The 16,752-nt window shown below is 28.5% G+C and overlaps 8 protein-coding genes across 8 annotated transcripts, besides 11 other annotated features; 3 read left to right on the top strand and 5 right to left on the bottom strand.

Moving 5' to 3' along the window:
• Positions 1-331: 331 nt before the first annotated feature.
• On the bottom strand, positions 332-928 carry TA09365 (uncharacterized protein; the record flags this gene model as incomplete). The annotated part of the gene is made up of 1 exon (XM_947749.1): positions 332-928. One exon carries the CDS (start codon positions 926-928, stop codon positions 332-334), a length of 597 nt encoding a protein of 198 aa, XP_952842.1.
• Positions 878-928: a sequence feature (Signal peptide predicted for TA09365 by SignalP 2.0 HMM (Signal peptide probability 1.000, signal anchor probability 0.000) with cleavage site probability 0.962 between residues 17 and 18).
• Positions 929-1,667: 739 nt separating this feature from the next.
• Positions 1,668-3,515, bottom strand: TA09360 (uncharacterized protein; the record flags this gene model as incomplete). The annotated part of the gene is made up of 1 exon (XM_947748.1): positions 1,668-3,515. One exon carries the CDS (start codon positions 3,513-3,515, stop codon positions 1,668-1,670), a length of 1,848 nt encoding a protein of 615 aa, XP_952841.1.
• Positions 3,516-4,694: 1,179 nt separating this feature from the next.
• On the bottom strand, positions 4,695-5,749 carry TA09355 (uncharacterized protein; the record flags this gene model as incomplete). The annotated part of the gene is made up of 2 exons (XM_947747.1): positions 4,695-5,183; positions 5,615-5,749. The coding sequence occupies 2 exons, from the start codon at positions 5,747-5,749 to the stop codon at positions 4,695-4,697; spliced, it is 624 nt and encodes a 207-aa protein (XP_952840.1).
• A 629-nt stretch (positions 5,750-6,378) lies between these two features.
• TA09350 (40S ribosomal protein S20, putative) lies at positions 6,379-6,899 on the top strand (the record flags this gene model as incomplete). Its single annotated transcript, XM_947746.1, has 3 exons — positions 6,379-6,478; positions 6,566-6,679; positions 6,751-6,899. 3 exons carry the CDS (start codon positions 6,379-6,381, stop codon positions 6,897-6,899), a joined length of 363 nt encoding a protein of 120 aa, XP_952839.1.
• Positions 6,900-7,025: 126 nt separating this feature from the next.
• Positions 7,026-8,141, top strand: TA09345 (GNAT-family N-acetyltransferase, putative; the record flags this gene model as incomplete). Its single annotated transcript, XM_947745.1, has 5 exons — positions 7,026-7,204; positions 7,315-7,412; positions 7,644-7,730; positions 7,924-8,023; positions 8,060-8,141. The coding sequence occupies 5 exons, from the start codon at positions 7,026-7,028 to the stop codon at positions 8,139-8,141; spliced, it is 546 nt and encodes a 181-aa protein (XP_952838.1).
• Positions 8,142-8,865: 724 nt separating this feature from the next.
• On the top strand, positions 8,866-11,475 carry TA09340 (uncharacterized protein; the record flags this gene model as incomplete). The annotated part of the gene is made up of 1 exon (XM_947744.1): positions 8,866-11,475. The coding sequence occupies one exon, from the start codon at positions 8,866-8,868 to the stop codon at positions 11,473-11,475; it is 2,610 nt and encodes an 869-aa protein (XP_952837.1).
• Positions 11,476-11,492: 17 nt separating this feature from the next.
• On the bottom strand, positions 11,493-13,510 carry TA09335 (uncharacterized protein; the record flags this gene model as incomplete). Its single annotated transcript, XM_947743.1, has 5 exons — positions 11,493-11,792; positions 11,929-12,068; positions 12,100-12,206; positions 12,431-12,584; positions 12,772-13,510. 5 exons carry the CDS (start codon positions 13,508-13,510, stop codon positions 11,493-11,495), a joined length of 1,440 nt encoding a protein of 479 aa, XP_952836.1.
• Positions 12,514-12,582: a sequence feature (3 probable transmembrane helices predicted for TA09335 by TMHMM2.0 at aa 151-173, 206-228 and 248-270).
• Positions 12,827-12,895: a sequence feature (3 probable transmembrane helices predicted for TA09335 by TMHMM2.0 at aa 151-173, 206-228 and 248-270).
• Positions 12,992-13,060: a sequence feature (3 probable transmembrane helices predicted for TA09335 by TMHMM2.0 at aa 151-173, 206-228 and 248-270).
• Positions 13,511-14,110: 600 nt separating the features above from the next.
• On the bottom strand, positions 14,111-16,591 carry TA09330 (uncharacterized protein; the record flags this gene model as incomplete). The annotated part of the gene is made up of 2 exons (XM_947742.1): positions 14,111-14,483; positions 14,628-16,591. 2 exons carry the CDS (start codon positions 16,589-16,591, stop codon positions 14,111-14,113), a joined length of 2,337 nt encoding a protein of 778 aa, XP_952835.1.
• Positions 14,141-14,209: a sequence feature (6 probable transmembrane helices predicted for TA09330 by TMHMM2.0 at aa 21-40, 50-68, 81-103, 118-140, 175-197 and 747-769).
• Positions 16,001-16,069: a sequence feature (6 probable transmembrane helices predicted for TA09330 by TMHMM2.0 at aa 21-40, 50-68, 81-103, 118-140, 175-197 and 747-769).
• Positions 16,172-16,240: a sequence feature (6 probable transmembrane helices predicted for TA09330 by TMHMM2.0 at aa 21-40, 50-68, 81-103, 118-140, 175-197 and 747-769).
• Positions 16,283-16,351: a sequence feature (6 probable transmembrane helices predicted for TA09330 by TMHMM2.0 at aa 21-40, 50-68, 81-103, 118-140, 175-197 and 747-769).
• Positions 16,388-16,444: a sequence feature (6 probable transmembrane helices predicted for TA09330 by TMHMM2.0 at aa 21-40, 50-68, 81-103, 118-140, 175-197 and 747-769).
• Positions 16,472-16,531: a sequence feature (6 probable transmembrane helices predicted for TA09330 by TMHMM2.0 at aa 21-40, 50-68, 81-103, 118-140, 175-197 and 747-769).
• Positions 16,478-16,591: a sequence feature (Signal anchor predicted for TA09330 by SignalP 2.0 HMM (Signal peptide probability 0.021, signal anchor probability 0.863) with cleavage site probability 0.007 between residues 38 and 39).
• Positions 16,592-16,752: the final 161 nt, after the last annotated feature.

Genomic DNA, 16,752 nt, shown 5'->3' with positions numbered 1-16,752 from the left:
TTAGTAGTTGCTAGGTAGTCTAATAGGTATTTGAGGGTTGCTAGTAGTATATACTAGGGTATTAGGTATCTTAGGGTATTAGTACTAGGGGTATTCTAGGTATATAAGGGATATTTAGTATTATACAATAGGGTCAGTAGGTATCTTAGGCTATTAAGTACTAAATACTCTAGGTATATTAGGTAATATAGTAGCCTTAAGTATACTATGTACTCTATGTAATATATATATTTGATGGTATAGGACTAAAATTATTTGGTTACAGAGTATTAAACAAAGTCCCGTTTGTTTAATACCAAACGATTTGTTAAAACTTAAATTAAGAATTAAATTAAGCGGCAACAACAAGACCACCATCGGCCTTGAGTGCAGCATGAACACCGTGATGGGCAAGATGAGCAGCATGAGCAGCCAATGCATGTACAAATGGATGTGCAGGAAGACCAGCAAGTTCAGGAAGTCCAGCGACTAATCCATGAACACCAACTACAAAGGCACCCATGCCAAGAACAACACCATCACCAGGAACAGCACCGGCAGCGAATTTAAGGAATAAGTGGTGTGATCCTACAGCTGGGTGGAAGAGTTCCAAGTGGACAAACTTCTCAGAGTCCTTGTTACCTACGAAGTGCAAATCAACAAGTACTTCACCGGCAGCAGCTTTCCAAACAGCATGAGTTCCACATACTAGTTCATTAACCTTACCATGTACTGGTCTAACCCATGTGAAGAAATGGTCTCCCTTCTTAAAGGTCTTGTGAAGGAATACAGTGTCTGGAAGAGTTCCGAGTGGGCACCCTGAAGCAACAGTGGTTTTATCGCCATCACCATGCTTTCCAAAAAGGACAAACTTCAATTCCTTGAGGTCCAATTTTGCGGCATGAAGACCAGATGCCAAAGCAAGTAAAGCTAATATAACAAACTTCATCTCTTAATAATCTAGTTGTCTTAAGTTTTAGCTCTAGTAACAAAGTAATTAGTGATGGAGTCTAGGTGATATTCCCTTACCGGTGGGGTACACCATATATAGTCCCCACTACCAATTAGAACATATGCATAATATTGTATTGAAAAAAGCTAATCCAGTCTGCTATGGATTTCTAGAATGGACAAATATCTTGACTTAATATATGAATATATAATTGGCTATAGTATATAGTAGATATAATGTGTATGGTATCAGGTCTAAATCATCATGTCTTAATAGAGGTAGCTCATAAGCTAGAGTTTATTTAGTCTGTGGATGGGAGTGTATTCTAGCCTTGTTTACTGGAGGTATTCAAAGAGTATTAAGGCTACTATGTACTAGGGTGTATAGACATACAAGTATATTAAGGGTATTATATGTACTTTAGATAACCGTAGGTATATTATGTATAGTATACATATTACAATACTTAGATATAGTACAGACTATACTAGTGTATATTATATATTTATAACTAATAACTTTCAAAATAAACTATTAAAATTAAATAAAAGTGTATAATTTAAAAAATTAGAATTAAAAACATTTAAAATTAATTAAAAACATTTAAAATCTATTGAAAAATTTATTAATTGAAATTGTTAATGAAATTTAATGAAAATTTATGAATGAAAATTATTCAAAGTTAAAAATAGAAATTAACTTAAACTGCATTGAGATAATAAAAATATTTTACATATTAATCCCCTAATAAAGGGTTTTCATCATCATCATCTGATCCTAATTCCACTTGAATAACTTCAGGTCCATCTTCAGGTTCTTTCTCCTTTTTCTTCTTATCTTTTGACTTTTTATGTTTCTTTTTATGTTTCCGTATAGATTTTTTGAACATTTTTAATGAAATTCTTGATCCTTTGCCACCTTTTCCTGAATCTTTTTTATGATGAGTCTTTAATTTCTTTCTTCTACCAGTTTCTGTTCCTCCAGTTTCATCAACATTTTCATAATCACGTTTATTCTCATTAGTACTTCCTTCATAACCAGTTGTATCATAACCACTACTTTCATGAGTCATATCTGTATCATGAGTTTCATCTCCTTCATGAGTTCCAGGAAGAGTTGTATGATAGATAGGATCCTCAGGAGTTGTAGGAGATGGAATGTGATCATCATAATCTGAACTTTCTGATGTTAATCTACTTTTAATTTTACTCAGAGGTCTGTATACATATTTCTTAAAACTTTGTCTAAGTGAATTGGTTCTAGATCTAGTAGAACTAACGGAACCGGAAGTAGTTGAACTGGTTAATAAACTTCTACTCCTAGAACTTCCAGAAACTGCTTCCCTTGAAGAAGATCTTGAAGTATTAGAATCACCAAAAACATCATCCTCCAATTGAGTAAGCATTTCAGCTGTCAGTTCACCTTCTCTTAAATCTGTTCTAGGTCTATTTCTAGGTGGTAAAGTTGGTCTACCATCAGATGTATTTCCTTGATCATCACCTGATGTACCACTACCAGCTAGTCCACCTAGAGTACGTTCATATCCAGACGTACCATCTTCAAGTTCATCATCTGTTGTCATAAATTCAATTGGATCTTCTGTTTTGGACTCATGATCAGAATTTTCATCCTGTTTCTCAGAATCTGAACCAATCACTCGCTCGTAATCATGTTCAGAAATAGTATCGTAGTAGTTACTTTCAGGTCTTTGTCCATGATTCTCAGTTCTATTTCTTAATTGTTCATACACTGACGTATATTTATATTCTAACTCTTGATATTCTCCTTCCTCTGTATCCAGTGGTATATTCTCATATGATGGACCCTCATACGTTGGATTTTCTAATAAAACACCTTGAAACTCCGTATTTTTATACAATGGATCCTGTTGTGTATGATCCTCTTGGGTACTATCCTCTTGTGCGGGATCAGCTTGAGAATGATCATGTTGACTAAAATCATGTTGAGTTGACTCACCTGTTGTTTCTAATGTTGTTTGTAGTGTTTCCTTATTTCCCACACCAGACATGTCTTCATAAATTTCATCATCTGATTCATCAGTATCTGAACCAATTACTAATCTTTCAATATGTATTTCATCCATATCTATATCTTTTGTGGTTCCAGTAGTACTAGTAGTACTAATACCACTAGTAACAACTGTATCCACAGTAGCACCAGTGTCCCCATGTAATTGGACAATGTCATCACCTAAAGTAGGTTGTTCTAAGTATTTCCAACAACCTGAACGTAATTCAAAATGTACATAAACTTCAGATCCTTTTTTACCACAATGTATTACTATTCTTGGGCATTCTAATTCATAAAATCTTACAAATAATAATGGTGTCGACCCATCATCTTTCCAAATCTTTATACCATTATGTGTAACTGTATGTACATTTGCATGACCCCATGGTACAAAAGCTGTATAATTACCAATATGATCAGACCCATGACCAATTACTACATTTGGATTATTTCTATTGGTTAATTCCAAAATTTGATCATTACACATACAGCTATAGAATAATAATATACAAGACACAATTTGAATCTTATTTATTGGATACATATAGGCCATGAGACTATTTTCATGAGAGATCAAATTGGTGTTTACACATTTCCAGATGTATGGGGGAGTAAAACTAATATAATCTCGTAATTCAATAATTATATTCTTAAATTTGTTTGACAAATCAATTTGAATTGGGTTGAACTTCAATATATCAAATTACCTAAACTATTAAACACACACCACTAATATTAATAACTATTATCAAAATTAATACACACATTTATTTTTAATTTATAGATCTAATCAATTAATTTAATATTTTATTAAATTTATTAACAATATTTAAAAAATCTACAAATCCATTCAATTAACTTTTTAATTATTTTTAAAATTAGATTTAAAAAATTTTAATTTATAAAATTAAATAATTATCAAATAATTTTTTTAACAAATTAAATTTAAATTAAATATTTATTTGTTTTGTCATGTTATTATAAAAAATTGGAAATATTTATTGTCATTTTATTAATTTAATTATGAAATTTTTATTAAATTATTTCATCTAATTAGATTTAATAATACAAATATATAATATTATTATATACTAAATTATTATACCAATGCAACTAACTACAGTAACTCTACCAACTACAAGTCTCCACTAACTCTACCATGTCCAAGTCTCCAACAGGTAAACTAACTCCACTAAGTCAACAAGCACAAACAATAAAACATAATAGACTCAACACTAAAAACATCAAGTCTCTACCAAGTCCAAGTCTCCTTAACAAGTCAACTAACTCTACTAACTCCAAGCCTATACCAACTCCACTAAATCCAAGTCTCCACTTAACTCAACTAACTCTACTAACTTTACTAACTCCAAGCCTATACCAAGTCAACTAAGCCAACTAAGTCAAACTCAAGCACTAAAACCAAAACCCCAATCACAAACTCTAAAAACACAATACAGACAAAAATAAAATCAACATAAACTCGGGACAATAAATAAATAGACTCGGGACAATAAATAAATCAACTCGGAACAACAAAACACAATAGTCAAAACTAAAATCAACATAAAGTTAAAACTAAAATAAACTCGTAACTATAAAATACTATAAACTCGTAACTATAAAATACTATAAACTCGTAACTATAAAATACTATAAACTCGTAACTATAAATAATAAACTCGGAACTACAAAATCATATAAACTCGGAACAATAAATTAGAATAAAACATTAGCAACATGCATTAGGTGTTTCATCAGGTGTAAGTAATCGTGCAGATTTGGGTGCATTGATATGATGTTTTTCACATTCTTTATCCCAATCAATATCTTTTCCATGTCCTTTAGGATAATATTTAATAACTTCTTCAGTTTCTTCAATTTCTTTATAACGTACCACTTCTTTAACTTGTGGTATTTCAACTCTACGTTCGACCCATTGTTCAATAATTTGTGGACGCTCAACGACTTTCTCTACAATTTCTACTTTTGGTACTAATTTATTTCTATATTGGATCTGTGGTACTTCTACTATCTTATCTACATATTTAACATCTGGTACTTCTACTACTTTTTCTACTATTTGTGTTACTTCACGTGGTACATGAATTACACGTTCTTTTATTACTGGTTTCGCTACTACACGTTCTACTGTCTTTATTACTGGGATTTCTATCGTTTTTGTTATTGTATCTACTGGTTGATATGTTGTTACAGCAACCTAATCAATCATTAATTTATCCGTAATTAAGGGTAGTTAAGTACAGTAGTTAAGGAGTAGTTAGGGGTAGTTATGTAGTTAAGGAGTAGTTAGTGCTATTTTAGGGTACTATAGATATCTAAGGCTATCTAAGGATATTTAGAGGTATTTAATGCTAATTAAGGGTATTTTAGCTATACAAGGCTTTATAAGCCTCTAAGTCTATCTAAGCCTAATAGAGGTAATTAAGAGGTAAAATAAGGCTAATTAAGGGTACTTAAGGCTAATTAAGGGTACTTAAGGCTAGTTAGGGGTACTTAAGAAGAAAATTAAGAATAATTAAAAAAATGTGTAAAATAATTTTAAAATGTGTTAGAAATGTGTAAATGTGTAAAATAATTTTAAAATGTGTAAATTAATGTGTAAATATATTAGAATAATTATAATTTTACCCATTGCCTATCAACTCTAGAAGAGACTTCATGTGCTCTAGAACGATCAGCAATAGTATTAACAAGTCTGACATTAGAATCATTGAAATCTAATTGTCCTTCATTAGGAATGTTATCAGAATTACAGCAATTCATTTTATAAATTTATATAAAAAAAAGTGTAATCACACGATTAAAGAATTAAAATGTGAAATAATTTAAAAAACTAAATGATTCTATTAATTTTTGTGGTAAATTTAATTAATTTTACAATGCACAGCATGTGCATGTCAATGCGCAATTGAGTGCCTTTAGAATCAATAAATAACATCAAAATTTTTAATACAATTTTTATTTAAATTCATTCTATAATTATACAAATATATTAATTTATATTACACATTTTATAATAAATAGAAATTTTATGGTAATAAATGTAATTTTAAAGGTAATAGAGGCCATTTTAGGGTAATTTGTGTAAATTTTACCCTAATTTGGAATATTTAAGCTTATTTAGAATATTTAATAGTGGTTTAATATATTTATTAGTGATTTATAAGATTTATTTATTTATAGTAAATTTATATTTTGAGATTCTTTAATTCAAATTTTTATAATTTATAATTTATTATTTGGAATCTGTAAATATATAATTTGAGAAATTATATTTTGTATTTTTTTTTAATTTTAGTAATTAGAAATTGGATATTTTAGAAATGTGTAATTGTACCCCACTTTAATTAAAATTAATATCATTTTATTAATTTTAATAATTAATTATAAATATGGATAAAGATACAAAAGTTGGTGAATATGATGAAGATAATAGAATTCATAAAATACGTCTTACATTAGTGTCTAGAGATCTTAAATCTATTGAAAAAGGTATTAATCAATTTCTAACCAAATTTTCTATTCCAACAGATATTTAACTAAATAAATTAAATTTAATTAATTTAATAATTTGATTAGCATGTCGTGATATAATAAATGGTGCTAAAGAAAAGAATTTAAGAGTAATTGGACCAGTACGAATGCCTGTAAGAAAACTTAAATTAACTACAAGAAAATCACCATGTGGTGAAGGTAATCTTATATCCAATTAATTAATTTAAAAATTATTCAATACTTAAATTTATTTAATTAAATTATTGAAGTTAATGTTGTATTAGGTACAAATACATGGGATCGTTTTGAAATGAGAATATATAAACGTTTAATTGATTTACATTCTTCAAGTGCTGTAGTACGTAAAATTACTTCTATACCACTGGACCCTGGTGTTGAAGTTGAAGTCTCCATTTAATCTACACCATTAATATTCTACCACTATACATATTTATTATATTAATAAATTTATAAAGATAATTTTTATTAATTTTAATTTTATGTTTTTTTATTAATTTAATTGTAAAAAATTAGTGTTGTTGAGATGATATATAGTAGAAGAGCAAATATATATGATTTAGTAAGTTTAAGTGATTGTAATTTGGTAAATGTAATTGAAAATTATCAAATGAAATATTATTTTTATCATTTATTATCATGGCCACATCTTACTAATATTACTATTAATAAAGGATTTGTTTGTGGTTATTCCATGTCCAAATTGTATCAAATTTACTAATTATTTAATTTTCAATAATTTTAATTATTCTAATTATTAAAGAAGATTATTAAATTATTTAATTATTGTATTAATATTTGGATAATTGTGTTAGAGAAGAAGATAAGAATAAGGCTGGACATGTTACAGCTGTTGGTGTATTAAGATCATTTAGAAATTTAGGAATTGCAACTAATGTTATTAAACAAACACGTAATTTTTTATTTTATATACTTAATAATAACTATAGTAGACTAGTATAGTTTACTGTAGACTAGACTACTTTGCTAGACTACCTAAGTAGTCTAAAATAGCCTTAAGAGTACCCTTAAGAGTACTATAGAGTAATGGGTACTAGTGATTATTAGTAGTAATTTTGGTGAAGAAAATTCCAGTACTAATACTCCCGGAAAGGGAGCTAAATATACACTAAATAGACCCTAGGAAAGGGAGCTAATTCTATAGCTATGGAGTGTACTAGTGAGAAAATTAGTAATAAAATTGCTGCTGTAACTAATTTTGGGGAGTCAGGTACTTTTACTACTATTGGACCTAACACCGTAACGGAGTACCAAAATTTCTACATCTAATCCCTTAGATTACTCTACTCAACCACTAGAGTACTTAAGGCTTACTATAGACTACTTAATACTATATTAGACTACTGTAGACTACTATAGAGTACTTAAGACTACTTAATTATTATTAATAATAATGATATTAGATAATGCAATGAATAAAGTATATGATTGTGATTGTTCATATTTATATGTACGAGTTACAAATTGGGCGGCATATTCATTATATAAATTCTTAGGATATTTGTAAGTCATTATATTAATATATTATAAATTTTTTAGTGTTGATGAAGTAGCTAAAGAATATTTTCATGATAAAGAAGATGCATATTCTATGAAATTAATTTTTAAAAAAAATCCTTAAACTTTTCAATATATTAATTTAATGTAATAATGAGAAATTATATGAAATTATTTGTAATTGTATGTAATTATGAAGTTAGTTGGTATAATTGTGTAGATAATTGGAATGGGGAAATGTGTTAATATAAATTTATAAAGTATATTGAAATGCGTTTATCATTAAAAAAATTATCGCAAGAATCTCCAAAAATACAAGCGGTTTGTTTTAATATAATAAATAATTAATTAATATAATTAATTAATATAAAATTAATTTATATATTTAGCCGAAAGACGCTGGAGTAGTATTTTCAAATCAAGTACTTCCATTAAGATTTACACTTAATTTTAAGCCTTGGTTATTTCTTTGTCTAGTTGGATTTACTGGTACATTCTGTGGTAATTTCTTTTATAAAAAATTCCTACTCAGACCAAATCCACCAAATGTAATTCTTCATACAATAAAATAAAATTATTTAATTAACATATAGACTAGTTAGTAGTTTAGTACTGTAGTTACGGTATTCAGTAGTCTATAGTAGTCTTAGGTAGTTAAAGAGTCTAGTATAGTAGTTAAGGGTATTAGGTGTATAGTACTATTAGTATCAGTAGTCTATTACAGTAGTTCAGTAATCTATAGTATTTATAGTATTGTTTGTAATAGTTATAATTTTTTTATATAGCCTAAAAGAGATCCGAATGAAAGACCACCAGAGCGACATCCACATGCTCCAGAAGAATAATTAATGATATTTTTAAATGTATTTTATCTATTAACATTTACTTCATATAAAAATTTTTCTTTTAATTTTAAATACAATAATCTTACCAATATATACTCTAATACTATCTACACAAAGGATTATACCTACACATGTGATGATGGCTATACAAGGGATTCTATCCATACAAGGGATTATGGCTATACAACTAATGGCTCTAAAAGAGATAATAAATTGAATAGTAAATTAGGAATAAATTATGAAGATTTAATGAATAATAATGAATTGGATGAAATTAGGAAAGAAAAAAAGATTAAAATACCATATTTTGTTGAATATCCAATTGATAAAGTTATTGATGAACCTGATATTACTAAAGAAGATTTAGTTAAATCTATATTATCAGAATTGGGATTTTTTTCTTCCTCCGTAACGGTGACTGGTCCACCAAACAGTACTAACTATGGTACCGTTGGAGCAAGCACCGTTACTAAGGGAAAGGGAGCTAATTCTATGCCTATGGAGTGTAATAGTGAGAAAATTTGGAATGAAATTGCTGTTGTAACTAATTCTAGGGAGTCAGGTACTTTTAATGAGAATACTGAGGGAGTTAGTGAGGAAGCCCCTTTCGGGGCTGGTACTGATGGAACTACTGGCCGTGAACCTCACACCGTAACGGGGAAAGATTATTTAATAAAAACTTCTATTATTGATAAATTTGATAATATGAAGAATGAAATGGAAAGTTCAATAATATCAGAAGAAATAAGTCCATCATTAGGTAAACAAAGAGTAAGATGGTTTCCAAATCATATAAGTCGTAGTTTATCACAGTTACATTATTATTTGAAAATGTCTGATATAATTTTGGATGTAAGAGATGGTAGAATCCCATTCATATCACCCGATGATTACTTTTTCAACTTATATGAACAAGAATTTCCCAATAAACCAAGAATTATTGTTTTTACACATTCTGATAAATTACCTAAAATTGCCATGTCACAATGGTTAAAATATTATCGTATAATTTTTCGTAATATTTATAAATCCTACGTTACGGGGTCTTCCGTTACGGTGTCAGGTCCACCAAACAGTACTAACCGTACCAAAGGTACCACTAGTACTAGTCAAACCATTAGTCCTACCAACAGTACTAAGGATATTAGTACCACTGGACCAAGCACCGTAACTGAGGGAAAGGGAGCAAATGACACTTTTAGTACTCCTGGAAAGGGAGCTAATTCTACAGCCATAGAGTGTACTACTGAGGAGGCCCCTTTCGGGGTTGGTTGCCATGAACCTGACCCCGTAACGGGGAAAAATCCAATGAATAGAGTAATGTTTGTAGATGCAATAAATGGTATAAAAGAAATAATATATTTAAAAAAACATATATTTCGAATGACAAGAAGAATAAATATTAAAAGAATAAAAAAAGGATTAAAACCAAGAGAAATCAGAGTAATTTTAATGGGTATGCCAAATGTAGGTAAATCATCATTAATCAATAGATTAATTGGTAAAAAAATTACTAAATCATATAATATTCCTGGTATAACAAGAAATATACAATTATACTCCCAAAATACTAAGAATAACACTAATAAGGGTATTAATAAGGGTACTAATAAGGGTAACAAGGGTATGATTGGATATAAGAGATTAATATTAATTGATACACCAGGTATAGTATATAATGAATTAAAAGATGAAAAAAGAGATGAAATGATGTTATTATATAGTGGATTGAATTTATTAAATGAATGTGGTTATGAATTAGATGAAGTAACAATAATATTAATTAAACAAATATTAAAAACTTTATTATTAAATAAAAATTTTATACAATATAATTTTAATAATTTTATTTTTTTAAATTCTTTCTTTAAGAAATACTCCGTTACGGGGTCAGGTCCACCAAACAGTACTAACAACAGTACTAATAGTACTACAGTTACTAAGGGTACTACTAATACCTTAACTACTAGTAATGGTACCACTGGAGCAAGCACCGTTACTGAGGGAAAGGGAGCTAATTCTACGGCCATGGAGTGTACTAAGGGAAAGGGAGCTAATTTTACAGCCATGGAGTGTACTATGGGAAAGGGAGCTAATTCTACAGCTATGGAGTGTAATAGTAGTAATATTGAGGATAGTAAGGGAGTTGTTGGAAAGAGAGCTACTAGTAAGGAAGACCCTTTCTGGTCTGGTACTGAGGGAACTGGAGCTGTTGGTGGTACTAATACTGGAGTTGTTGGAGCAAGCACCGTAACGGATGATGAAATAGAATTTAATATAAGTATAATATTAGATAAAATGAGTAAATGGTTTTTTGGTAATAATTTATTTAATTGTTGTAATAAATTCTTAAATGATTTTAGAAGAGGTAAATTAGGTAAAATCATGTTACAAATACCCAATTTCTATTATATCAATTTCTATAATAAAAATTCTAATACTAGAAATTATAACAGTAGTAGAGATTATAGCGGTAGTACTAGTACAGGGTCAACTAGGGGTATTAGAGGTAGTACAGAGTCTAGAGATATTGGTAGTGATTCTACTGGTATCGTAGATTCTACTAGAGATATAAAATTACAATATAAAAGAGGATTATATGAAGGATGGTAATATATTATTATATATAATTATATTATATTTATTAATTTTATTTCTTCTTGTGATTTAGTATTTTCTTCTTCCACTTCTCCGTCGATTCCGTCTATTACTCCATCTACTCCATCTACTCCATCTACTCCATCCTCTCCATCTACTCCATCTATTCCATCCTCTCCATCTATTTTATAATGTGATTTAAATTGTAATTTACCGAAAGATTTGAAATTATATGGATGAAAATTTATAGTAGGAACATTTTTACGATATCTTAACATTTGTCCCATTAAATATCTTAATCTTTTATTATTACGATTTAACCATGAATAACACTAAAATTCAATCAAATTATTCATTAATATTCATTACTATTTAATTATTCACTAATAATTAAGATTAGTCTAAATTTAGTCTAAATTAAGTTAAAATTTAGTTAGTTATTAGTTAGTTATTAGATTAATTGTGTACTTGACGTTGTTGAAAAGAATCACCAGAAATGAGAATAAAAATATCAGCATGTGTACAATTGGAATTAAGTTTAACTTCCATAACACTAATACTATGAATTAATTCAGGACTAATATTATTTCCAATATAAATTCCTTTTTCTAATAAATTATTAATTTAAATAAAAGTTACGTCGAGTAAATATTGATTCAAATGAATCATAAATTTCTTTTTGTCTTCTTAATTTATATATTTCAAATCTTCTTGAATATAATTTCCAATTTCCATAATCACTAGTACTAAGGGGTAATTAAGGCGTTAAATAACGGTAGTTAAGAGCCTGTGAAGGCTAGTTAAGGAATAATTAAGAGTATTTAAGGGTAATTAAGGCTATTAAGAGTATCTAAGGCTATCTAAGGCCTTATGGCTATTAAGAGTATTTAAGGGCTAATTTAGAGTATTAGGCTTATCTAGGTAGTTAAGGCTATTTAAGGGTAAATAAGGGAAATTAGTAATTTTATACTTTAAATTATTAAAATTAATATTTATATTTGTTATTATATTAAAATGTGTTTTAGTATTTATATGGAATCCATAAACTATTTGATAAATTATATACAAAATATAAATCATAAAAATTATAAAATCAATAAAAAATAAATTAAATAAAATTAAATCTACGAATTAAAAAATTAAATTAAATTAAATTATATTAAAATTAAAAATATTAAAAATAGTGTTAATGTATTGGTTTTGTTTTTTTATGAAATTTAGATAATAATAATAAAATATATGGTAAGATAACTTCAGAAAAGATTCTTCTACGATTAATATCAATTGGTTTAATAAGAAAAGTATAAGTACCAATACCAATAACAATTTGACTAGTAACTTGCATAGTTATATATCTTAATGCTTGTATATGATGAAAAAAGAATTGACAAGTAAATAATCCAATGAAATATACAATATAAATTAGAAATAGTATTGGGAATCTTAATGGTAAAAATGCTGCAACTTTTGTTAAGAGAAATTGCATTACTAAACCATTATGTACTGGATATGGTGGTGTTTTTAATCCTAATGATATAAATACATCAAATAATGAACCTATAAAATCTACTATACATAATATTATCATTATCCAATATATTTTTATTACTTTTTCTATTGGATTTTTCCCCGTTACGGTGACTGGTCCACGGCAACCAACAGCCCCAAAAGGGGCTACCTTATCCCCGAAAGGGGCTACCTTAGTATTAGTAACTCCCTCACTACCCTTAATATCCTTACCCTTAGTATCCTTACTAATATCCACAGTATCCATAAAAGTACTTGACTCCCCAGTTTTAGTTACAACAGCAATTTTATTAGTATTTTTCTCCTCAGTTACGGTGCTTGGTCCTACGGTACTAATATCCTTAGTAACAACCCCAAAAGGGCTTTCCTTAGTATTAATATCCTTAGTACTAGTACCTTTGGTAAGGTTAGTACTGTTGGTGGTACTAAAAGTGTTATTAGTTCCCTTTCCCGTAGTACCAGTCACCGTAACGGAAGACCCCGTTACGGAATATTTATTTAAATTAATTAATGGTGTACCCATGGATAAAATAAAAATAATAATGAAAAATGATATAATTGGAAATAATATGAATCGTAATGAAATAGTAATTAATCCTTTAATATTACTCAAAAATAATTCTTTATCAACTTTACTTAATGTTAAATAATGTCTATAACATAATAATGAACTTCCTAATACATTATTAATTCCAGTTACGGTGATACGGTGCTACTTTACGGTGCTTGGTCAAGCGAAATAGGATAACTAAATACTACAGTAGATAACTAAGGAACTACATAAAGGACCTCCCCCGTAAGGGGTAACTAGATATATAACTAATTACACTTAACTACTCCCCTAATAACTAACTAACCCCGGAAAGGGAGCTAATTCTACAGCTATGAAGTGTAATAGGGAAAGGGAGCTAAATATACACTTTTACTAACTAGGGAAAGGGGCTAAATATACACTTTTACTAACTAGGGAAAGGGAGCTAACTAAGTACTAGAGGTGTATAACTGTATACCTAAATATTCCTAGGGTATATAACTCCGTTACGGAGCTTGGTCAAGGGGTACCCCTAGAGATAACTAACTACAGTAGATAACTAAAGAACTATATAGAAGGCCCCTTAAGGGGCTAGTGGTTGGTGGGTGGCCGTGTGACCTCACACCGTAACGAACCTATTAAAGAATAGAGTATAATAAAAATAATTTCAACCATAGTAATAGTATAAAAAGATTTATTAAAACAATGCATCCACTTGATATATAAAAGTTCATAAGGATCATGTGAGAACATTTGTAGAAAATTCCATCGAGGTAATGATTCAGGTCCATTCCATAATAAAGAATTAATAATTTCACGTTTTCTAATAATTTGTTCATTATATATTATCAATTTCTTCATTAATTTCTTTATAAATTTTGGTAATATTAAATATGTCATTTTTAATATTGGATTATTTATTTGTATATTCATATTCAATATCTTTTCATTCTCAATACTTAATCTAAATATTTATTAACAAATAGTAATAATTAGAAATAAAATAAATAAATAGGAATAATTAGAGGAAATAAAGGGGAAAATAAAGAGAGAAAATAACGGGGAAAATAAAGGAGAAAATCTAGAGAAAATCTAATTAATTTGATACTGTGAATTAGTATCGAAATGTTTATAATGATATGTTGTAGATTGTAATTTTTTATCTTTATATATATATTCATATTCAATATTTTCTATAGACTTAGCCATATCATCTTTCATGTAGCTGGTCATATCATCTCTCAAGTCACTTGTCATATGTGTCATATCATCTCTCATATGAGTCAAATTATGAGTTAAATGTGTCATATCATTAGTTAAATGTTGTGTAATATTTGTTAATATAATTTGTTCATCATTTAATAATGTAATATCTCTCATATCTGTTAGTTCATTAGTTAGTTCATTGGTTAGTTCATTAGTTAGTTCATTGGTTAGTTCATTAGTTAGTTGATCATTTAATTGTGTTATATTATTGTTAATTAAATTTTTAGTAAATTTTTTCATTAAATTATCATCAAATTCGATATTTTTTTGATTATTTAATATTATTTTCTCTTGTGAATATGTTCTTTTTCCTATCAATTCCATTTCATTTTCTTTTATAAAATTCATCCATACTTCATCTTCTAATTCTTCTTTTACATAATTATTATATTCTTTTATATACGTTACGGTGCTTGCTCCCACGGCTCCCGACTCCTCAGTAACTCCCTTAGTATCTCCCTCAGTACTAGTAACCTTACTATCCAAAAAAGTACCTGACTCCCCGGTTTTAGTGACAACAGCAATTTTATTAATATTTTCTTCACTAGTACTATCTTTAGTACTAGTACAATCCATGGCTGTAAAATTAGCTCCCTTTCCCATAGTACACTCCATAGCTGTAAAATTAGCTCCCTTTCCCGAGGTACACTCCATAGGCATAGAATTAGCTCCCTTTCCGGGAGTACCAGTACTAGTACCTATGGTAAGGTTATTAGTAGATTCTTTAATAATTCCCCAACTAAGTTTAGGTTCATCCATATCTAAATTATCACCTAAATCGGTGGTATCACCCAAGTTATCCATATCACCCAAGTTATCCGTATCACCCAAATTATCAGAATTGTTAGGAATAAAATCAGGTAATTGTGATTGATGTATTGGATTATTAATTTTATATTTATCAAATATATTCATCTCCTTTTCGGAGATTTTATCTTCCCTATCATAAACATTTTCTCTTTCGGAGAATTTATTTTCCCTACTGTACACATTATTTCCTCTATCATCGAATTGATTCCCCCTATCATCGAATTGATTCCCCCTATCATCGAATTGATTCCCCCTATCATCGAATTGATTCCCCTTGTTGATAATATTTTCAAGAGATTGACCAAAAATTAATTTTTCTAATTTAACTAGAAAAGAAAAATCGTTTAGATAATAACTTGGTCTTAATTTCCATTCAGACATTAATAAACCTAATTTATTAAATCGGCTATAGAATAATATACCACCTAAGACTTGTAGATATAATATAGCCATATCAACAAGTACAATAGAAGATTTAGTAGCTAATCCATAACCATAAGTTGTTATAAGTTCTGGATAACGATTAACTTCATCATTAGCAAGTTTAGAATATAATCTACGAACTAGAATTACTTGGAATCCTGTACCAAATGAAATACCAACCAGATTAATAACAATTAATAATATACAAGGGAAACCTGTAAGTGAAAATGATATTAATACAAGATGTAATGCTAAGACTGTAATAATCCCATGATAAGCTGATAATGTAATCATCATAATTAAACTAATAAATAATATTAATGGTAAGAACCATTTATGGAATTTATCATAAGTATTATCATTTTTACGTCTAGAGCCTGCTAAACATGTTGTAAATAATACTGTAGATACTATTAATGACCAGACATTATCTTGTATTTCACTTATATCAAATGATAATCTTAATACTCCAAATCCTATTAATGTTAACATTAATATATGAAGTATTGATAACATACTCATGAAATCTGATGATTTCAAATAATATGCATGACGTAATTCTATACCATTCATCTAATCCATACAATCCTATCAGAATTATCCAAATTTAACAAATATTAGTACAATTTAACAAAATTTAGTACAATTTAAGAAATTTAGTAGAAATTAACCAAAATAACAAATTTTATCCAGAATTTCCTTCTTTACCCAAAATTTATCCCAATCTATCCTAA

Source organism: Theileria annulata, chromosome 4 (assembly GCF_000003225.4).
Source record: "Theileria annulata chromosome 4, complete sequence, *** SEQUENCING IN PROGRESS ***".
In the NCBI taxonomy this organism is placed as follows: domain Eukaryota; phylum Apicomplexa; class Aconoidasida; order Piroplasmida; family Theileriidae; genus Theileria; species Theileria annulata.
The sequence above is the reverse complement of the archived record's forward strand: the minus strand, read 5'-3'. Positions and strand labels throughout refer to the sequence as shown.